The sequence below is a fragment of the Pristiophorus japonicus genome, unplaced genomic scaffold (assembly GCF_044704955.1).
Source record: "Pristiophorus japonicus isolate sPriJap1 unplaced genomic scaffold, sPriJap1.hap1 HAP1_SCAFFOLD_356, whole genome shotgun sequence".
NCBI classification, from domain to species: Eukaryota; Metazoa; Chordata; class Chondrichthyes; family Pristiophoridae; genus Pristiophorus; species Pristiophorus japonicus.
In genome coordinates, this window is record NW_027253391.1 from 277690 (window position 1) to 296664 (window position 18975).

At 54.6% G+C, this 18975-nt stretch overlaps 1 protein-coding gene across 1 annotated transcript in view; it reads right to left on the reverse strand.

Annotated features, from left to right (window-relative positions):
• LOC139250237 (prickle planar cell polarity protein 3-like) overlaps positions 1-18975 on the reverse strand; it is a 116760-nt gene that overhangs the window by 691 nt on the left and 97094 nt on the right. Inside the window, exons 7-11 of the mRNA XM_070872732.1 lie at positions 12324-12507; positions 3947-4060; positions 3053-3190; positions 1577-1780; positions 392-582 (exon numbers count right to left, since the gene is read on the reverse strand). Coding sequence (XP_070728833.1) covers positions 392-582; positions 1577-1780; positions 3053-3190; positions 3947-4060; positions 12324-12507 — 831 coding nt within the window. The remainder of the gene's footprint in view (positions 1-391; positions 583-1576; positions 1781-3052; positions 3191-3946; positions 4061-12323; positions 12508-18975) is intronic.

The window sequence follows — 18975 nt, forward strand, 5'->3', positions numbered from 1 at the left end:
TGTACCTGCCCTGGGAGTGTTTGATGGGACAATGTAGAGGGAGCTTTACTCTGTATCTAACCCCCTGTACCTGCCCTGTGAGTGTTTGATGGGACAGTGTAGAGGAAGCTTTACTCTGTATCTAACCCACTGTACCTGCCCTGGGAATGTTTGATGGGACAATGTAGAGGGAGCTTTACTCTGTATCTAACCCCCTGTACCTGCCCTGTGAGTGTTTGATGGGACAGTGTAGAGGAAGCTTTACTCTGTATCTAACCCCCTGTACCTGCCCTGGGAGTGTTTGATGGGACAATGTAGAGGGAGCTTTACTCTGTATCTAACCCCATGCCCTGTGGGAGGTTGGGGGTGCCTAAGCGATGGGCCAGAGATTCCCGAGCCCTGTTGGGCACACTTACCGATGTGTTCCCCACAGGTATCACAGTACTCTGCGTACAAGGCCTCGAAGCAGGCGAAGCAATATGGCCGACTCTCCTTCATGACGTACCGTTGCCCTGCCAACGCAGCCTCGCACTCAAAGCAGCAGAAATGCTTCATGTGCCAGTGCCTGCCCTCGGCCTCCGTGCACGCATCGGCGAAGATTATCTGCAGGAGGAGGGGAGTGAGATGGTCACACGGAATATAGAAAGCCAGCCCATTGCAACCACCATCTTTAGGTCAGAGGTCGTAGTTGTATTGCTGGTAGATTGCTTGTAGGGGTTGGTCATGGTCGGCCATCAGAAGATTTGTCCAGCTCTGGGAGTTTGGTCATGGTCGGCCATCAGAAGATTTGTCCAGCTCTGGGAGTTTGGTCATGGTCGGCCATCAGAAGATTTGTCCGGCCCTGGGAGTTTGGTCATGGTCGGCCATCAGAAGATTTGTCCGGCCCTGGGAGTTTGGTCATGGTCGGCCATCAGAAGATTTGTCCGGCCCTGGGAGTTTGGTCATGGTCGGCCATCAGAAGATTTGTCCGGCCCTGGGAGTTTGGTCATGGTTGGCCATCAGAAGATTTGTCCGGCCCTGGGAGTTTGGTCATGGTCGGCCATCAGAAGATTTGTCCGGCCCTGGGACTTTGGTCATGGTCGGCCATCAGAAGATTTGTCCGGCCCTGGGAGTTTGGTCATGGTCGGCCATCAGAAGATTTGTCCGGCCCTGGGAGTTTGGTCATGGTTGGCCGATGATGGTGTTGGACAATCGAGTCCCTGGGAGTTCCAGTATTTTGCGCCTTGGGCTGCTATCCTGGACAGAGGCGGGGTGGGGTCAGAGGTCGGGGGTCGGGGGGTTGGGAGCGGGGGTGGGATGGCTTGAGAGTGGGGATGGGCGGGTTGAGGGGGTTTGGGTGCGGGGGTCGTGGGTGGGTGGAAGGGTCGGGGGTCGGGGTGGGGTCAGGTTGGGCGGGGGTGGGGGTGAGAGGTAAGCCCCGGGGAATATCACCCCCCCTCCCCCCCCACCGATGTCAGTCCTGGTCCCCAGACACCCCACACCGCCCCCCTCTCCCCGAAGCTGTGCCAGACTAGGTTTCATCCTTCGCCCGTCAGGCAGCACTGGGAATATGGGGCAGGCTATTGGACCATGGGGGGCACCGCCTCGCTGTACTCACCTCGTCGCAGGCCTGGCACCGCGGCTTGAGCCGCTCGGCGTGATGCCTCCCGCAGTAGACCTTCGCGTCCTGGTAGAAGTAGATGAGGTCGAGGAGCAGCTCGCTGCACACAGCGCAGCAGAAGCACTCGGGGTGCCAGCAGACGCCGTGACCCGCCCGGCTGGCGAAGACGGCAATGTCTCCACCGTGGATCTGCCGGCCACACTGTGGGGTTGGGGGGCGGGGGAAGACAAGATGGAGAGAGGTCAGTGGGTCTTGTCCGAGCGAGGCGGAAGATCAGAGGGCAGAAGGTCAGAGGGCGGAAGGTCAGACGGTTGGAAGGTCAGAGGGTGGAAGGTCAGAGAGTTGGAAGGTCGGAGGGCGGATGGTCAGAGGTCGGACGGTCAGAGGGCGGACGGTCAGAGGGTTGGAAGGTCAGAGGGTGGAAGGTCAGAGGGCGGAAGGTCAGAGGGCGGAAGGTCAGAGGGCGGACGGTCAGAGGGTTGGAAGGTCAGAGGGTTGGAAGGTCAGAGGGTGCATGGTCGGAGGCTTGGAAGGTCAGAGGACGGACGGTCAGAGGTTTGGAAGGTCAGAGGGCGGACGGTCAGAGGGTGGAAGGTCGGAGGGTGGAAGGTCGGAGGCTTGGAAGGTCAGAGGGCGGACGGTCGGAGGGTGGAAGGTCAGAGGGTGGAAGATCGGAGGGTGGAAGGTTGGAGGGTGGAAGATCAGAGGGCGGACGGTTGGAGGGTGGAAGGTCAGAGGGTGGAAGGTCGGAGGGTGGAAGGTTGGAGGGTGGAAGGTCAGAGGGCGGACGGTCGGAGGGTGGAAGGTCGGAGGGTGGAAGGTCGGAGGGTGGAAGGTCAGAGGGCGGACGGTTGGAGGGTGGAAGGTCAGAGGGTGGAAGGTCGGAGGGTGGAAGGTTGGAGGCTTGGAAGGTCAGAGGGCGGACGGTCGGAGGTTTGGAAGGTCAGAGGGCGGACGGTCAGAGGTTTGGAAGGTCAGAGGGTGGAAGGTCGGAGGGTGGAAGGTCGGAGGCTTGGAAGGTCAGCGGGCGGACGGTCGGAGGGTGGAAGGTCAGAGGGTGGAAGGTTGGAGGGTGGAAGGTTGGAGGGTGGAAGGTTGGAGGGTGGAAGGTCAGAGGGCGGACGGTTGGAGGGTGGAAGGTCAGAGGGTGGAAGGTTGGAGGGTGGAAGGTTGGAGGGTGGAAGGTCAGAGGGCGGACGGTTGGAGGGTGGAAGGTCAGAGGGCGGAAGGTCGGAGGGTGGAAGGTCGGAGGGTGGAAGGTCAGAGGGCGGACGGTTGGAGGGTGGAAGGTTGAAGGGTGGAAGGTTGGAGGGTGGAAGGTCAGAGGGCGGACGGTTGGAGGGTGGAAGGTCAGAGGGCGGACGGTTGGAGGGTGGAAGGTCGGAGGGTGGAAGGTCAGAGGGCAGACGGTTGGAGGGTGGAAGGTCAGAGGGGAGAGATTGGGAGCGTGGGGGAACAGTTGGAGAAAGTTACCTGCTGACAGATGGCACCAGTTATGGTGACGGGGAACGGACGGACCATCGCACGGCCCAGGTTCTCCCGCTTACGCTGCTGACTAAACAACCTCAGCTCCTTCTTCTCCTCATCATCCAGGGCATTGCAGTACTGGGGCTGTGGGGACACACGGCACTTGGGGGGTTAATCCCATCAGATCCCAGCCTGTAACTCACTCCCGGGTATCTGTTATTCTATATATAAACCCCCCGAACCCCTCGATTAGATTCCAGCCTGTAACTCACTCCCGGGGTATCCGTTATTCTATATATAAACCCCCGAACCCCTCGATTAGATTCCAGCCTGTAACTCACTCCCGGGGTATCTGTTATTCTATATATAAACCCCCCGAACCCCTCGATTAGATTCCAGCCTGTAACTCACTCCCGGGTATCTGTTATTCTATATATAAACCCCCGAACCCCTCGATTAGATTCCAGCCTGTAACTCACTCCCGGGGTATCTGTTATTCTATATATAAACCCCCCGAACCCCTCGATTAGATTCCAGCCTGTAACTCACTCCCGGGTATCTGTTATTCTATATATAAACCCCCGAACCCCTCGATTAGATTCCAGCCTGTAACTCACTCCCGGGGTATCCGTTATTCTATATATAAACCCCCCGAACCCCTCGATTATAATCCAGCCTGTAACTCACTCCCGGGGTATCCGTTATTCTATATATAAACCCCCCGAACCCCTCGATTAGATTCCAGCCTGTAACTCACTCCCGGGGTATCCGTTATTCTATATATAAACCCCCCGAACCCCTCGATTATACTCTAACCTGTAACTCAGTCCCGGGTTTCTGTTATTCTATATATAACCCCCCGAACCCCGGGATATTTACTGCAGCGCTCTGGTCACTTGCCTCACTGTCGTGTGCAGGGAGTTGGTGCAGCAGTTGTTTGATACGGTACCTCTCGCCTGGACTGTTCACGTATGGAACTTTATCCTCTGGAAGGCAGCTGAAGTATTGATAAACCTAGGACACAAGAAATGGTCAACAACCGATCAGCCAATTCGGAAAACTCGGACTCTCCTGTCTCATCGCTCCACACAATCCTGGGGGTCACCATTGACCAGAAACATAACTGGACCAGCCACATAAATACTGTGACCACAAGAGCGGGTCAGAGGCTGGGTATTCTGCGACCAGTGTCTCACCTCCCGCCTCCCCCAAAGCCTCTCCACCATCGACAAGCCACAAGTCAGGAGTGTGAGGGAACACTCCCCACTTGCCTGGATGAGTTGCAGCTCCAACAACACTCGAGAAGCTCGACACCATCCAGGACAAAGCAGGCCGCTCGATGGGCCACGCTCCCCACCACCTCCAACACTCACTCCCTCCACCACCTCCAACACTCACTCCCTCCACCACCTCCAACACTCACTCCCTCCACCACCGGCGCCCCCTGGCTGCAGTGTGCACCGTCCACAAGATGCACCGCGGCAACTCGCCAAGGCTTCTTCGGCAACACCTCCCAAACCCGCGACCTCTACCGCCTAGAAGGACCAGGGGTCACAAATTTAAGTTGTATGGGGCTAGACTGTGCGGAGGGGAGCGGGCAGGTGCGAAGGCCTCCTCGTAGGATGCTCCTGGGCCTGGCCAAGGGGGCCCATCAGCGGGCCCAGGCAGCGGGCGGTCGAGGGGTCGTTCAGCCCGACTGCCTGCCTCTCTTCCGCGGTTACATCCGGGCCAGGGTGTCCCTGGAGACGGAGCACGCGGTGTCCACCGGTACGCTCGCGGCCTTCCGCGAGAGGTGGGCGCAGGAGGGACTGGAGTGTGTCATCGCCCCCCGGCAACCAAGTCTTCATTTGATTAATATTTCTGGCTAAAAGTTAATTGGTTTATTTGTTGGTTTTAGTGCCCCCTGTTAGTAAGGAGCCACTCGATCGATGGTCACAACTGAAATGGTTGTAGACCCATTGATTAAAAAAGGGACACTAGATTTAAAAGGTTTACAAAGTACAGGGCTCGATCGCGGTTAGAGGTCAGGATGTGGCCCTGTTCCCAGACAACAGCAGGCCTCTGGAGCAAGCTGCCAGTCCATGTGGTGGTTACACATTCGCTGAATTCCTTCAAACGAAAGCTGGATTGGATTCTGTCTGCGGCGGAGATTAACTCTTACAGAGGTAAGTACTGCCAGGAATTCAAGGCCAGTGACGCCTGGACGAGTTTCCATCGCCGAGATGGTCGGAGGCTGGAGGGGACAGCCAGGTGTTCTTCACCTGTCCGTCATCCTTCGTATGTAAACTCGAGGTGATCCAAATCTCGGCCTCCCCGTGTCCTAACTCGCACCGAGTCCCGCCCACCCATCACCCCCTGTGCTCACTGCCCCGTGTCCTAACTCGCACCCAGTCCCACTCACCCATCACCCCCTGTGCTCACTGACCCCGTGTCCTAACTCACACCCAGTCCCGCTCACCCATCACCCCCTGTGCTCACTGACCCCGTGTCTTAACTCACACCGAGTCCCGCTCACCCATCACCCCCTGTGCTCACTGCCCCGTGTCCTAACTCGCACCGAGTCCCGCTCACCCATCACCCCCTGTGTTCACTGACTAACATTGGCTCCCGCTTTCAAAATTCTCATCCCTCCCTATCTCTGTAACCTCCTCCAGTCCCTACAGCCCTCCCTATCTCTATAACCTCCTCCAGCCCCTTCACCCCTCCCTATCTCTGTAACCTCCTCCAGCCTCTACACCCCTCCCTATCTCTGTAACATCCTCCAGTCCCTACACCCCTCCCTATCTCTGTAACCTCCTCCAGCCCCCACACCCCTCCCTATCTCTGTAAACCCCTCCAGCCACTACACCTCTCCCTAGCTCTGTACCCCCTCCAGCCCCCACACCCCTCCCTATCTCTGTAACCCCCCTCCAGCCCCTGCACCCCTCCCTATCTCTGTAACCCCCTCCAGCCCCAACCCCCCCGAGATCTCTGCACTCCTCTAATTCTGCCCCCCTGACCATCCCTGATTATAATCGCTCCACCATCGGTGGCCGTGCCTTCTGTTGCCTGGGCCCCAAGCTCTGGAACTCCCTCCCTAAACCTCTCCGCCTCTCTCTCCTCCTTTAAGACGCTCCTTAAAACCCAGCTCTGTGACCCAGCTTTTGGTCACCTGTCCCTAATATCTCTTCGTGTGGCTCGGGGTCAGATTATTTATCCCATAATACTCCTGTGAAGTGCCCTGGGACATTTCACTGCGCGACAGGTGCTATATAAACGCAATATATTGCTGTTATTGTTGGTGCGTAGGCTTGTGTGGAGTATAAAGTCCGGCATGGAGCAGCTGGGTCCAGTAGCGAATCAAAGGGTTAAACCCCGAGGACAGGCCACACAGACTGGGCTCGTGTCCCTCGAGTGTAGAAGATTACGGGATGATCTGATCGGGGGGTTTGAGGCGATTACAGGATGCGATCAGGGAGATCGGGAGAAACTGTTCCCTCGGGTGGGGGCAGTCCGGAACAAGGGGGCGTCTCCTTAAAATTAGGGCCTGGCCGTTCAGGGTGATGTCAGGGAGCACTTCTTCACACACAGGGCCCTGGGAATCGGGAACTCTCTCCCCCCAAACACTGTCGAGGTCGGGGGTCAATTGGGGCTTTCAAAACTGGGATCGATAGATCGGAGATTTGATCGAGGTGTTCTCAATCACGAGGGGGTTGAGTAGGTCGAGAGACACTGTTCCCATTGGTGGAAGGTGGAGAACCAGAGGACACGGATTTAAGGCGATCCGCAGAAAGGCCACACGGGGGAAAGGTTTGTCCGCAGCGAGGGGTTAGGGTCAGGGACACGCGGCCTGAGAGGGCGATGGGGGCAGACTCAATCGCGGCTTTCCAAAGGGAGTTGGATCAGTTCCTGAAGGAGGATGGTTAGCCGGGCCACGGGGAGAGGGCGGGGGAGTGGGACTGGCCGAGGTGATCGTGCAGAGAGCCGGCACGGGCTGGAGGGGCCCAATGGGATCCTCCTGTGCACTGACCATTCCGTGATGCTATCAATTGTCGAAGGATATGGAGTTCAGGTTGCAGCTCGGTAGTGATCTGATTGGCTGCTGGAGCAGACACGAGGGGGGCTGAATGGCCTCCTCCGATGATGAAATGTGGCTTCCATGTAATTCCAGTGGAGGAACATTCACAAAACACAACTTTATTTGATGCCATTGGGCTAGGACCCTTTAAGGGACGCTGTCCCTTTAAGGGAATGAGCACCAATGATGGACTCAGAGGGAGCAGGTTGTGTCAATAGTTCCCGCCCTCGTGCTCAACATTCCTCACCATCTGATTCCAGAACCCTTCAGAGCGGTAAGCACAACATAACTCCAGTATCTCAGCTCAGTTCAGGAGATTAGTACAGGTCCAGCAACAAACAGTTACTTCAAATGCATCCCGTATTGTCCCATCCTACACCGGCCCCCCAAAACTTCAAGGGCATCTGCCCGAGGGAGAGAGGGGACTGAGAGGCACCAGTCAGTGTACAGATATCTCCCCGAGGGAAAGGGGACTGAGAGACACCAGTCAGTGTACAGATATCTCCCCGAGGGAGAGGGACTGAGACACACCAGTCAGTGTACAGATATCTCCCTGAGGGAGAGGGGACTGAGAGACACCAGTCAGTGTACAGATATCTCCCTGAGGGAGAGAGGGGACTGAGAGACACCAGTCAGTGTACAGATATCTCCCCGAGGGAGAGGGACTGAGACACACCAGTCAGTGTACAGATATCTCCCTGAGGGAGAGGGGACTGAGAGACACCAGTCAGTGTACAGATATCTCCCTGAGGGAGAGGGACTGAGAGATACTAGTCAGTGTACAGATATCTCCCTGAGGGAGAGGGACTGAGAGACACCAGTCAGTGTACAGATATCTCCCTGAGGGAGAGGGACTGAGAGACACCAGTCAGTGTACAGATATCTGCCTGAGGGAGAGGGACTGAGAGACCAGTCAGTGTACAGATATCTCCCTGAGGGAGAGGGACTGAGAGACACCAGTCAGTGTACAGATATCTCCCTGAGGGAGAGGGACTGAGAGACACCAGTCAGTGTACAGATATCTCCCTGAGGGAGAGGGACTGAGAGACACCAGTCAGTGTACAGATATCTCCCTGAGGGAGAGGGGACTGAGAGACACCAGTCAGTGTACAGATATCTCCCTGAGGGAGAGTGACTGAGAGACACCAGTCAGTGTACAGATATCTCCCTGAGGGAGAGGGGACTGAGAGACACCAATCAGTGTACAGATATCTCCCTGAGGGAGAGGGGACTGAGAGACACCAGTCAGTGTGCAGATATCTCCCTGAGGGAGAGGGGACTGAGAGACACCAGTCAGTGTACAGATATCTCCCTGAGGGAGAGGGACTGAGAGACACCAGTCAGTGTACAGATATCTCCCTGGGGGACAGGGGACTGAGAGACACCAGTCAGTGTACAGATATCTCCCTGAGGGAGAGGGGACTGAGAGACACCAGTCAGTGTACAGATATCTCCCTGAGGGAGAGTGACTGAGAGACACCAGTCAGTGTACAGATATCTCCCTGAGGGAGAGGGGACTGGGAGACACCAGTCAGTGTACAGATATCTCCCTGAGGGAGAGGGGACTGAGAGACACCAGTCAGTGTACAGATATCTCCCTGAGGGAGAGGGGACTGAGAGACACCAGTCAGTGTACAGATATCTCCCTGAGGGAGAGGGACTGAGAGACACCAGTCAGTGTACAGATATCTCCCTGAGGGAGAGGGGCTGAGAGACATCAGTCAGTGTACAGATATCTCCCTGAGGGAGAGGGACTGAGACACCAGTCAGTGTACAGATATCTCCCTGAGGGAGAGGGGCTGAGAGACATCAGTCAGTGTACAGATATCTCCCTGAGGGAGAGGGGACTGAGAGACACCAGTCAGTGTACAGATATCTCTCTGGGGGACAGGGGACTGAGAGACACCAGTCAGTGTACAGATATCTCCCTGAGGGAGAGGGACTGATAGACAGCAGTCAGCGTACAGATATCTCCCTGAGGGAGGGGACTGAGAGACACCAGTCAGTGTACAGATATCTCCCTGAGGGAGAGGGGACTGAGAGACACCAGTCAGTGTACAGATATCTCCCTGAGGGAGAGGGGACTGAGAGACACCAGTCAGTGTACAGATATCTCCCTGAGGGAGAGGGACTGAGAGACATCAGTCAGTGTACAGATATCTCCCTGAGGGAGAGGGGACTGAGAGACACCAGTCAGTGTACAGATATCTCCCTGAGGGAGAGGGGACTGAGAGACACCAGTCAGTGTACAGATATCTCCCTGAGGGAGAGGGACTGAGAGACATCAGTCAGTGTACAGATATCTCCCTGAGGGAGAGGGGACTGAGAGACACCAGTCAGTGTACAGATATCTCTCTGGGGGACAGGGGACTGAGAGACACCAGTCAGTGTACAGATATCTCCCTGAGGGAGAGGGACTGATAGACAGCAGTCAGCGTACAGATATCTCCCTGAGGGAGGGGACTGAGAGACACCAGTCAGTGTACAGATATCTCCCTGAGGGAGAGAGGGACTGAGAGACACCAGTCAGTGTACAGATATCTCCCTGGGGGACAGGGGACTGAGAGACACCAGTCAGTGTACAGATATCTCCCTGAGGGAGAGGGACTGATAGACAGCAGTCAGCGTATGGTTAAAATTCAGACATTTATTGCGGAGGAGATTAATAATTCTCACGCACGGCCTGTTTAAACTTTGTTGGGTGGATTTCGAGTTGAATTGTGCTGCGCTCAGCGTTTGGGATATGAATCACAGGGACGGTGGGGTAACTAGGCGTGAAATGGCAGTGGGCCCTCCCTTCCCCTCACCACACACCGCCAGTCGCCTCAGGGCGGCCGGCCTCTATGTAGGCCGTCACCATGGAGATGGGCCTTCAGGCCTCAGTGAGCAGGAAGACTGGTTGTTGGAGCGTTGCTCTTGGCCCACAGCCAACCGTGGCCTGGCACGGCGCCACAGGAGGATAAAGCTGGAATGTTACACATAGGCGGGGAGCGACGCAAGGCAAGGCCTGGTTTTTGGGCCTAGTTTTTGGGGCCTCGTACCTCCTCCATTTCCAGTAACCGCAAAGCCCTTAATTGTCGGTTTGTCATCCCAAACAGCGTTCCCAGTAACACAAATGGCCCGCTGGCCTTAATAACAGCTCTCCATTTCACTGGCAGCATCAATGTTCCTGGCTACAAGCCACAGGAATCAGCAAAGTGGAATGGGCGACCCCTCCCCCACACACTTCATAGATATACCGTCCCCATCAAACACTCCCAGGGCAGGTACAGGCGGTTAGATACAGAGTAAAGCTCCCTCTACACTGTCCCATCAAACACTCCCAGGGTAGGTACAGGGGGTTAGATACAGAGTAAAGCTCCCTCAACACTGTCCCATCAAACACTCCCAGGGTAGGTACAGGGGGTTAGATACAGAGTAAAGCTCCCTCAACACTGTCCCATCAAACACTCCCAGGGCAGGTACAGGGGGTTAGATACAGAGTAAAGCTCCCTCTACACTGTCCCATCAAACACTCCCAGGACAGATACAGGGGGTTAGATTCAGAGTAAAGCTCCCTCTACACTGTCCCATCACACACTCCCAGGGCAGGTACAGCATGGGGTTAGATACAGAGTAAAGCTCCCTCTACACTGTCCCATCAAACACTCCCAGGGCAGGTGCATGGGGTTAGATTCAGAGTAAAGCTCCCTCTACACTGTCCCATCAAACACTCCCAGGGCAGGTACAGGGGGTTAGATACAGAGTAAAGCTCCCTCTACACTGTCCCCATCAAACACTCCCAGGGCAGGGACACGGGGTTAGATACAGAGTAAAGCTCCCTCTACACTGTCCCATCAAACACTCCCAGGACAGGTACAGCACGGGGTTAGATACAGAGTAAAGCTTCCTCTACACTGTCCCATCAAACAATCCCAGTGCAGTAAAAGGGGGTTAGATACAGAGTAAAGCTCCCTCTACACTTTTCCATCAAACACTCCCAGGGCAGATGCAGCACGGGATTAGATACAGAGTAAAGCTCCCTCTACACTGTCCCGTCAAACCTTCGCTGGGCAGGTACAGGGGGTTAGATACAGAGTAAAGCTCCCTCTACACTGTCCCATCAAACACTCCCAGGGCAGGTACAGGGGGTGAGATACAGAGTAAAGCTCCCTCGACACTGTCCCATCAAACACTCCCAGGGCAGGTACACGGGGTTAGATACAGAGTAAAGCTCCCTCTACACTGTCCCATCAAACACTCCCAGGGCAGGTACAGGGGGTGAGATACAGAGTAAAGCTCCCTCGACACTGTCCCATCAAACACTCCCAGCGCAGGTACAGCACGGGGTTAGATACAGAGTAAAGCTCCCTCTAGACTGTCCCATCAAACACTCCCAGCGCAGGTACAGGGTTTAGATACAGAGGAAAGCTGCCTCTACACTGTCCCATAAAACACTCCCGTGGCAGGTACAGGGGGTTAGATACAGAGTAAAGATCTCTCTACACTGTCCCATCAAACACTCCCAGGGCAGGTACAGCACGGGGTTAGATACAGAGTAATGCTCCCTCTATACTGTCCCATCAAACACTCCCAGGGCAGGTACAGGGGGTTAGATACAGAGTAAAGCTCGCTCTACACTGTCCCATCAAACACTCCCAGGGCAGGTACAGGGGGTTAGATACAGAGTAAATCTCCCTCTACACTGTCCCATCAAACACTCCCAGGGCAGGTACAGGGGGTTAGATACAGAGTAAAGCTCCCTCTACACTGTCCTATCAAACACTCCCAGGGCAGGTACAGGGGGTTAGATACAGACTAAAGCTCCCTCTACACTGTCCCATCAAACACTCCCAGGGCAGGTACAGGGGGTTAGATACAGAGTAAAGCTCCCTCGACACTGTCCCATCAAACACTCCCAGGGCAGGTACAGGGGGTTTGATACAGAGTAAAGCTCTCTCTACACTGTCCCATCAAACACTCCCAGGGCAGGTACAGCACGGGTTAGATACAGAGTAAAGCTCCCTCGACACTGTCCCATCAAACACTCCCAGGGCAGGTACAGGGGGTTAGATACAGAGTAAAGCTCCCTCGACACTGTCCCATCAAACACTCCCAGGACAGGTACAGGGAGTTAGATACAGAGTAAAGCTCCCTCGACACTGTCCCATCACACACTCCCAGCTTGTGTCGTGTGTATGTCGATGATAATAATGAGCCTATCTCCCTGGGCCGACTGACCTGATCGGGTTTGAGACCGGGCGGGACCCAGGCATATTCCTCCGAGGCACAGCCGGAGTCGTCATCGGAGATTGAATGTCGCTGGAACGCACTGACCATCTTGTAGACCATCTTCTCCATCTCAGTGGGCAGGGCCTGGATGGCGTGTTCCTCCCGGGGGCACTTACAGCACAGGCAGATCTTCCTGGGGGGAGGGGAGGCGGGGAGACAGGGAAGGGATGTCAGCTGTTGTCCGTCTATCCTTCTCCGAGATCATTCACAACGAATGGCTGGACTGACAAGGAGCAGAGGCTGTATCGACTGGGCCTTTAGTCACTGGAGTTTAGAAGGATGAGAGGGGATCTGATAGAAACACATAAAATTCTGACGGGACGGGACTGGTTCGATGCAGGAAGAATGTTCCCGATGTTGGGGAAGTCCAGAACCAGGAGACACAGTCGAAGGATAAGGGGTAAGCCATTTAGGACCGAGATGAGGAGAAACTTGTTCATTCAGCGAGTTGTGAACCTGCAGAGGGGGAGGGGGGAAGGTAGAGGGGGAGGGTGGAGGGGAGAGGAGAGGGGGAGGGGTGTGAGAGGGGGAGGGGCAGGGGCAGGGAGAGGGGGGGTGAGAGGGGGAGTGAGAGGGGAAGGGGGAGGGGGAGGTGAGAGGGGGGTGAGAGTGAGAGGGGGAGGGGCAGGGGGGGTGAGAGGAGCAGAGGGAGGGGGAGGGGGGTGAGAGGAGCAGGGAGAGGGGGGTGAGAGGGGGAGGGGCAGGGGGAGGTGAGAGTGAGAGGGGGAGGGGCAGGGGGAGGGGGAGGTGAGAGGGAGAGGGGGAGGGGCAGGGGAGGGGGAAGGGGAGGGGCAGGGGGAGGTGAGAGGGAGAGGGGGAGGGGCAGGGGGAGGGGAGGAGACTGCAGTGAGCACCCCACAATGACACTGACGGAGCAGACACTGACATGGGCAGGGCAGGGCAGGGAGTGAGTTCCTGGATCAGAGCTGGGATCGGGAGGGTGTTTGAGGGACTGAGTGCAGAATGCGCTCGCGGAGAGGGTGGAACTCCCACAGCCCCTCCACAAGACACCATATTAATCGGCATCAAACTATTTCATTCCTGACTCACGGCAACTTATATGGGCTGGGTTACGGGCAACTGCACTGATTAACCTGACGACATTTTATCCCAGAGAGAGATACTGCCCTGGGAGTGTTTGATGGGAGAGTGTAGAGGGAGCATTACTCTGTATCTAACCCCGTGCTGTACCTGCTCTGGGAGTGTTTGATGGGACAGTGCAGAGGGAGCTTTACTCTGTATCGAACACCCTATACCTGCCCTGGGTGTGTTTGATGGGACAGTGTAGAGGGAGCTTTACTCTGTATCTAACCCCCTGTACCTGCCCTGGGAGTGTTTGATGGGACAGTGTATAGGGAGCTTTACTCTGTATCTAACCCCCTGTACCTGCCCTGGGAGTGTTTGATGGGACAGTGTAGAGGGAGCTTTACTCTGTATCTAACACCCGATACCTGCCCTGGGAGTGTTTGATGGGACAGTGTAGAGGTAGCTTTACTCTGTATCTAACCCCATGCTGTACCTGCCCTGGGAGTGTTTGATGGGACAGTGTAGAGGGAGCTTTACTCTATATCTAACCCCCTATACCTGCCCTGGGAGTTTTTGATGGTGACAGTGTAGAGGGAGCTTTACTCTGTATCTAACCCCGTGCTGCACCTGCCCTGGGAGTGTTTGACGGGACAGTGTAGAGGGAGTTTTACTCTGTATCTAACCCTGTGCTGTCCTTGCCCTGGGAGTGTTTGATGGGACAGTGTCGAGGGAGCTTTACTCTGTATCTAACCCCCTGTACCTGCCCTGGGAGTGTTTGATGGGAGAGTGTAGAGGGAGCATTACTCTGTATCTAACCCCGTGCTGTAACTGCCCTGGGAGTGTTTGATGGGACAGTGCAGAGGGAGCTTTACTCGGTATCTAACCCCGTGCTGTACCTGCCCTGGGAGTGTTTGATGGGACAGTGTAGAGGGAGCTTTACTCTATATCTAACCCCCTATACCTGCCCTGGGAGTTTTTGATGGTGACAGTGTAGAGGGAGCTTTACTCTGTATCTAACCCCGTGCTGTACCTGGCCTGGGAGTGTTTGATGGGACAGTGTAGAGGGAGTTTTACTCTGTATCTAACCCTGTGCTGTCCGTGCCCTGGGAGTGTTTGATGGGACAGTGTCGAGGGAGCTTTACTCTGTATCTAACCCCCTGTACCTGCCTTGGGAGTGTTTGATGGGAGAGTGTAGAGGGAGCATTACTCTGTATCTAACCCCGTGCTGTAACTGCCCTGGGAGTGTTTGATGGGACAGTGCAGAGGGAGCTTTACTCTGTATCTAACCCCGTGCTGTACCTGCCCTGGGAGTGTTTGATGGGACAGTGTAGAGGGAGCTTTACTCTATATCTAACCCCCTATACCTGCCCTGGGAGTTTTTGATGGTGACAGTGTAGAGGGATCTTTACTCTGTATCTAACCCCGTGCTGTACCTGGCCTGGGAGTGTTTGATGGGACAGTGTAGAGGGAGCTTTACTCTGTATCTAACATCTTGTGCCTGCCGCGGGTGTGTTTGATGGGACACTGTAGAGGGAGCTTTACTCTGTATCTAACCCCCTGTACCTGCCCTAGGTGTGTTGGATAGGACAGTGTAGAGGGAGCTTGACTCTGTATCTAACACCGTGCTGTACCTGCCCTGGGAGTGTTTGATGGGACAGTGTAGAGGGAGCTTTACTCAGTATCTAACCCCTTGCTGTACTTGTCCTGTGAGTGTTTGATGGGACAGCGTAGAGGGAGCTTTACTCTGTATCGAACCCCCTGTACCTGCCCTGGGCGTGTTTGATGGGACAGTGTAGAGGGAGCTTTAATCTGTATCTAACCCCCTGTACCTGCCCTGGGAGTGTTTGATGGGACAGTGTAGAGGGAGCTTTAATCTGTATCTAACACCGTGCTGTACCTGCCCTGGGAGTGTTTGATGGGGACAGTGTAGAGGGAGCTTTACTCTGTATCTAACCCCGTGCTGTACCTGCCCTGGGAGTGTTTGATGGGGACAGTGTAGAGGGAGCTTTACTCTGTATCTAACCCCTTGTACCTGCCCTGGGAGTGTTTGATGAAACAATGTAGAGGGAGCTTTACTCTGTATCTAACCCCCTGTACCTGCCCTGGGAGTGTTTGATGGGACAGTGTCGAGTGAGCTTTACTCTGTATCTAACCCCGTGCTGTACCTGCCCTTGGAGCCTTTAATGGGGACAGTGTAGAGGGAGCTCTACCCTGTATCTAACCCCCTGTACCTGCCCTGGGAGTGTTTCATGGGACAGTGTAGAGGGAGGTTAACTCTGTATCTAACCCCCTGTACCTGCCCTGGGAGTGTTTGATGGGAGAGTGTAGAGGGAGCTTTACTCTGTATCTAACCCCGTGCTGTACCTGCCCTGGGAGTGTTTGATGGAACAATGTAGAGGGAGCTTTACTCTGTATCTCACCCTCTGTACCTGCCCTGGGAGTGTTTAATGGAGACAATGCAGAGGGGGCTTTACTCTGTATCTAACCCCGTGCTGTACCTGCCCTGGGACTGTTTGATGGGACGGTGTAGAGGGAGCTTTACTCTGTATTTAACCCCGTGCTGTACCTGCCCTGGGAGTGTGTGATGGGACGGTGTAGATGGAGCTTTACTCTGCATCTAACCCCCTGTACCTGCACTGGGAGTGTTTGATGGAACAATGTAGAGGGAGCTTTACTCTGTATCTAACCCCATGTAACTGCCCTGGGAGTGTTTCATGGGACAGTGTAGAGGGAGCTTAACTCTGTATCTAACCCCCTGTACCTGCCCTGGGAGTGTTTGATGGGAGAGTGTAGAGGGACATTACTCTGTATCTAACCCCGTGCTGTACCTGGCCCCGGAGTGTTTGATGGGACAGTGTAGAGGGAACTTTCCTCTGTATCTAACCCAAGCTCTACCTGCCCTGGGAGTGTTTGATGGGACAGTGTAGAGGGAGCTTTACTCTGTATTAAACCTTCTGCACCTACCCTGGGATTATTTGATGGGACAGTGTAGAGGGAGCTTTACTCTGTATCTAACCCCGTGCTATACCTGCCCTGGGAGTGTTTGATGGGACAGTGTAGAGGGAGCTTTACTCTGTATTAAACCTTCTGCACCTACCCTGGGATTATTTGATGGGACAGTGTAGAGGGAGCTTTACTCTGTATCTAACCCCCTGTACCTGTCCTGGGAGTGTTTGATGGGGACAGTGTAGAGGGAGCTTTACTCTGTATATAACCCCCTGTACCTGCCCTGGAAGTGTTTAATGGAGACAATGCAGAGGGGGCTTTACTCTGTATCTAATCCCGTGCTGTACCTGCCCTGGGACTGTTTGATGGGACGGTGTAGAGGGAGCTTTACTCTGTATTTAATCCCGTGCTGTAACTGCACTGGGAGTGTGTGATGGGACGGTGTAGATGGAGCTTTACTCTGCATCTAACCCCCTGTACCTGCACTGGGAGTATTTGATGGAACAATGTAGAGGGAGCTTTACTCTGTATCTAACCCCCTGTACTTGCCCTGGGAGTGTTTAATGGAGACAATGCAGAGGGAGCTTTACTCTGTATCTCACCCCGTGCTGTACCTTCCCTGGGGCTGTTTGATGGGACGGTGGAGAGGGAGCTTTACTCTGTATCTTACCCCATGTAACTGCCCTGGGAGTGTTTGATGGGGCAGTGTAGAGTGAGCTTTACTCAGGATCTAACCCATGATCTACCTGCCCTGGGAGCGTTTGATGGGACAGTGTCGAGGGAGCTTTACTCTGTATCTAACCCCCTGTACCTGCCCTGGGAGTGTTTGATTGGACAGTGTAGAGGGAGCTTTACTCTGTATCCAACTCCCTGTACCTGCCCTGGGAGTGTTTGATGGGACAGTGTAGAGTGAGCTTTACTCTGTATCTAACCCCGTGCTGTACCTGCCCTTGGAGTCTTTAATGGGGACAGTGTAGAGGGAGCTTTACTCTGTATCTAACCTCCTGAACCTGCCCTGGGAGTGTTTCATGGGACAGTGTAGAGGGAGGTTAACTCTGTATCTAACCCCCTGTACTTGCCCTGGGAGTGTTTGATGGGAGAGTGTAGAGGGAGCTTTACTCTGTATCTAACCCCCTGTACCTGCCCTGGGATTGTTTCATGGGACAGTGTAGAGGGAGGTTAACTCTGTATCTAACCCCCTGTACCTGCCCTGGGAGTGTTTGATGGGAGAGTGTAGAGGGGGCTTTACTCTGTATCCAACCCCGTGCTGTACCTGCCCTGGGACTGTTTGATGGGACGGTGTAGAGGGAGCTTTACTCTGTATTTAACCCCGTGCTGTACTTGCCCTGGGAGTGTGTGATGGGACGGTGTAGATGGAGCTTTACTCTGCATCTAACCCCCTGTACCTGCACTGGGAGTGTTTGATGGAACAATGTAGAGGGAGCTTTACTCTGTATCTAACCCTATGTAACTGCCCTGGGAGTGTTTCATGGGACAGTGTAGAGGGAGCTTAACTCTGTATCTAACCCCATGTACCTGCCCTGGGAGTGTTTGATGGGAGAGTGTAGAGGGACATTAATCTGTATCTAACCCCATGCTGTACCTGGCCCCGGAGTGTTTGATGGGACAGTGTAGAGGGAACTTTCCTCTGTATCTAACCCATGCTCTACCTGCCCTGGGAGTGTTTGATGGGACAGTGTAGAGGGAGCTTTACTCTGTATCTAACCCCCTGTACCTGCCCTGGGAATGTTTGATGGGACAGTGTAGAGGGAGCTTTACTCTGTGTCTAACCCTGTGCTCTACCTGCCCTGGGAGTGTTTGATGGGGACAGTGTAGAGGGAGCTTTACTCTGTATATAACCCCCTGTACCTGCCCTGGGAGTGTTTAATGGAGACAATGCAGAGGGGGCTTTACTCTGTATCTAATCCCGTGCTGTACCTGCCCTGGGACTGTTTGATGGGACGGTGTAGACAGAGCTTTACTCTGCATCTAACCCCCTGTACCTGCACTGGGAGTGTTTGATGGAACAATGTAGAGGGAGCTTTACTCTGTATCTAACCCCCTGTACCTGCCCTGGGAGTGTTTAATGGAGACAATGCAGAGGGAGCTTTACTCTGTATCTAACCCCATGCTGTACCTGCCCTGGGAGTGTTTGATGGGACAGTGTAGAGGGACCTTTACTCTGCATCTAACCCCATGTTGTACCTTCCCTGCGAGTGTTTGATGGGACAGTGTAGAGGGAGCTTTACTCTGTATCTAACCCTGTGCTCTACCTGCCCTGGGAGTGTTTGATGGGGACAGTGTAGAGGGAGCTTTACTCTGTATCTAACACCGTGCTGTACCTGCCCTGGGAGTGTTTGATGGGACAGTGTAGAGGGAGCTTTACTCTGTATCTAACCCCCTGTACATGTCCTGGGAGTGTTTGATGGAACAATGTAGAGGGAGCTTTACTCTGTATCTAACCCCCTGTACCTGCCCTGGGAGTGTTTAATGGAGACAATGCAGAGGGAGCTTTACACTGTATCTAACACCGTGCTATACCTGCCCTGGGAGTGTTAGATGGGACAGTGTAGAGGGAGCTTTACTCTGTATCTAACCCCCTGTACCTGCCCTGGGAGTGTTTGATGGG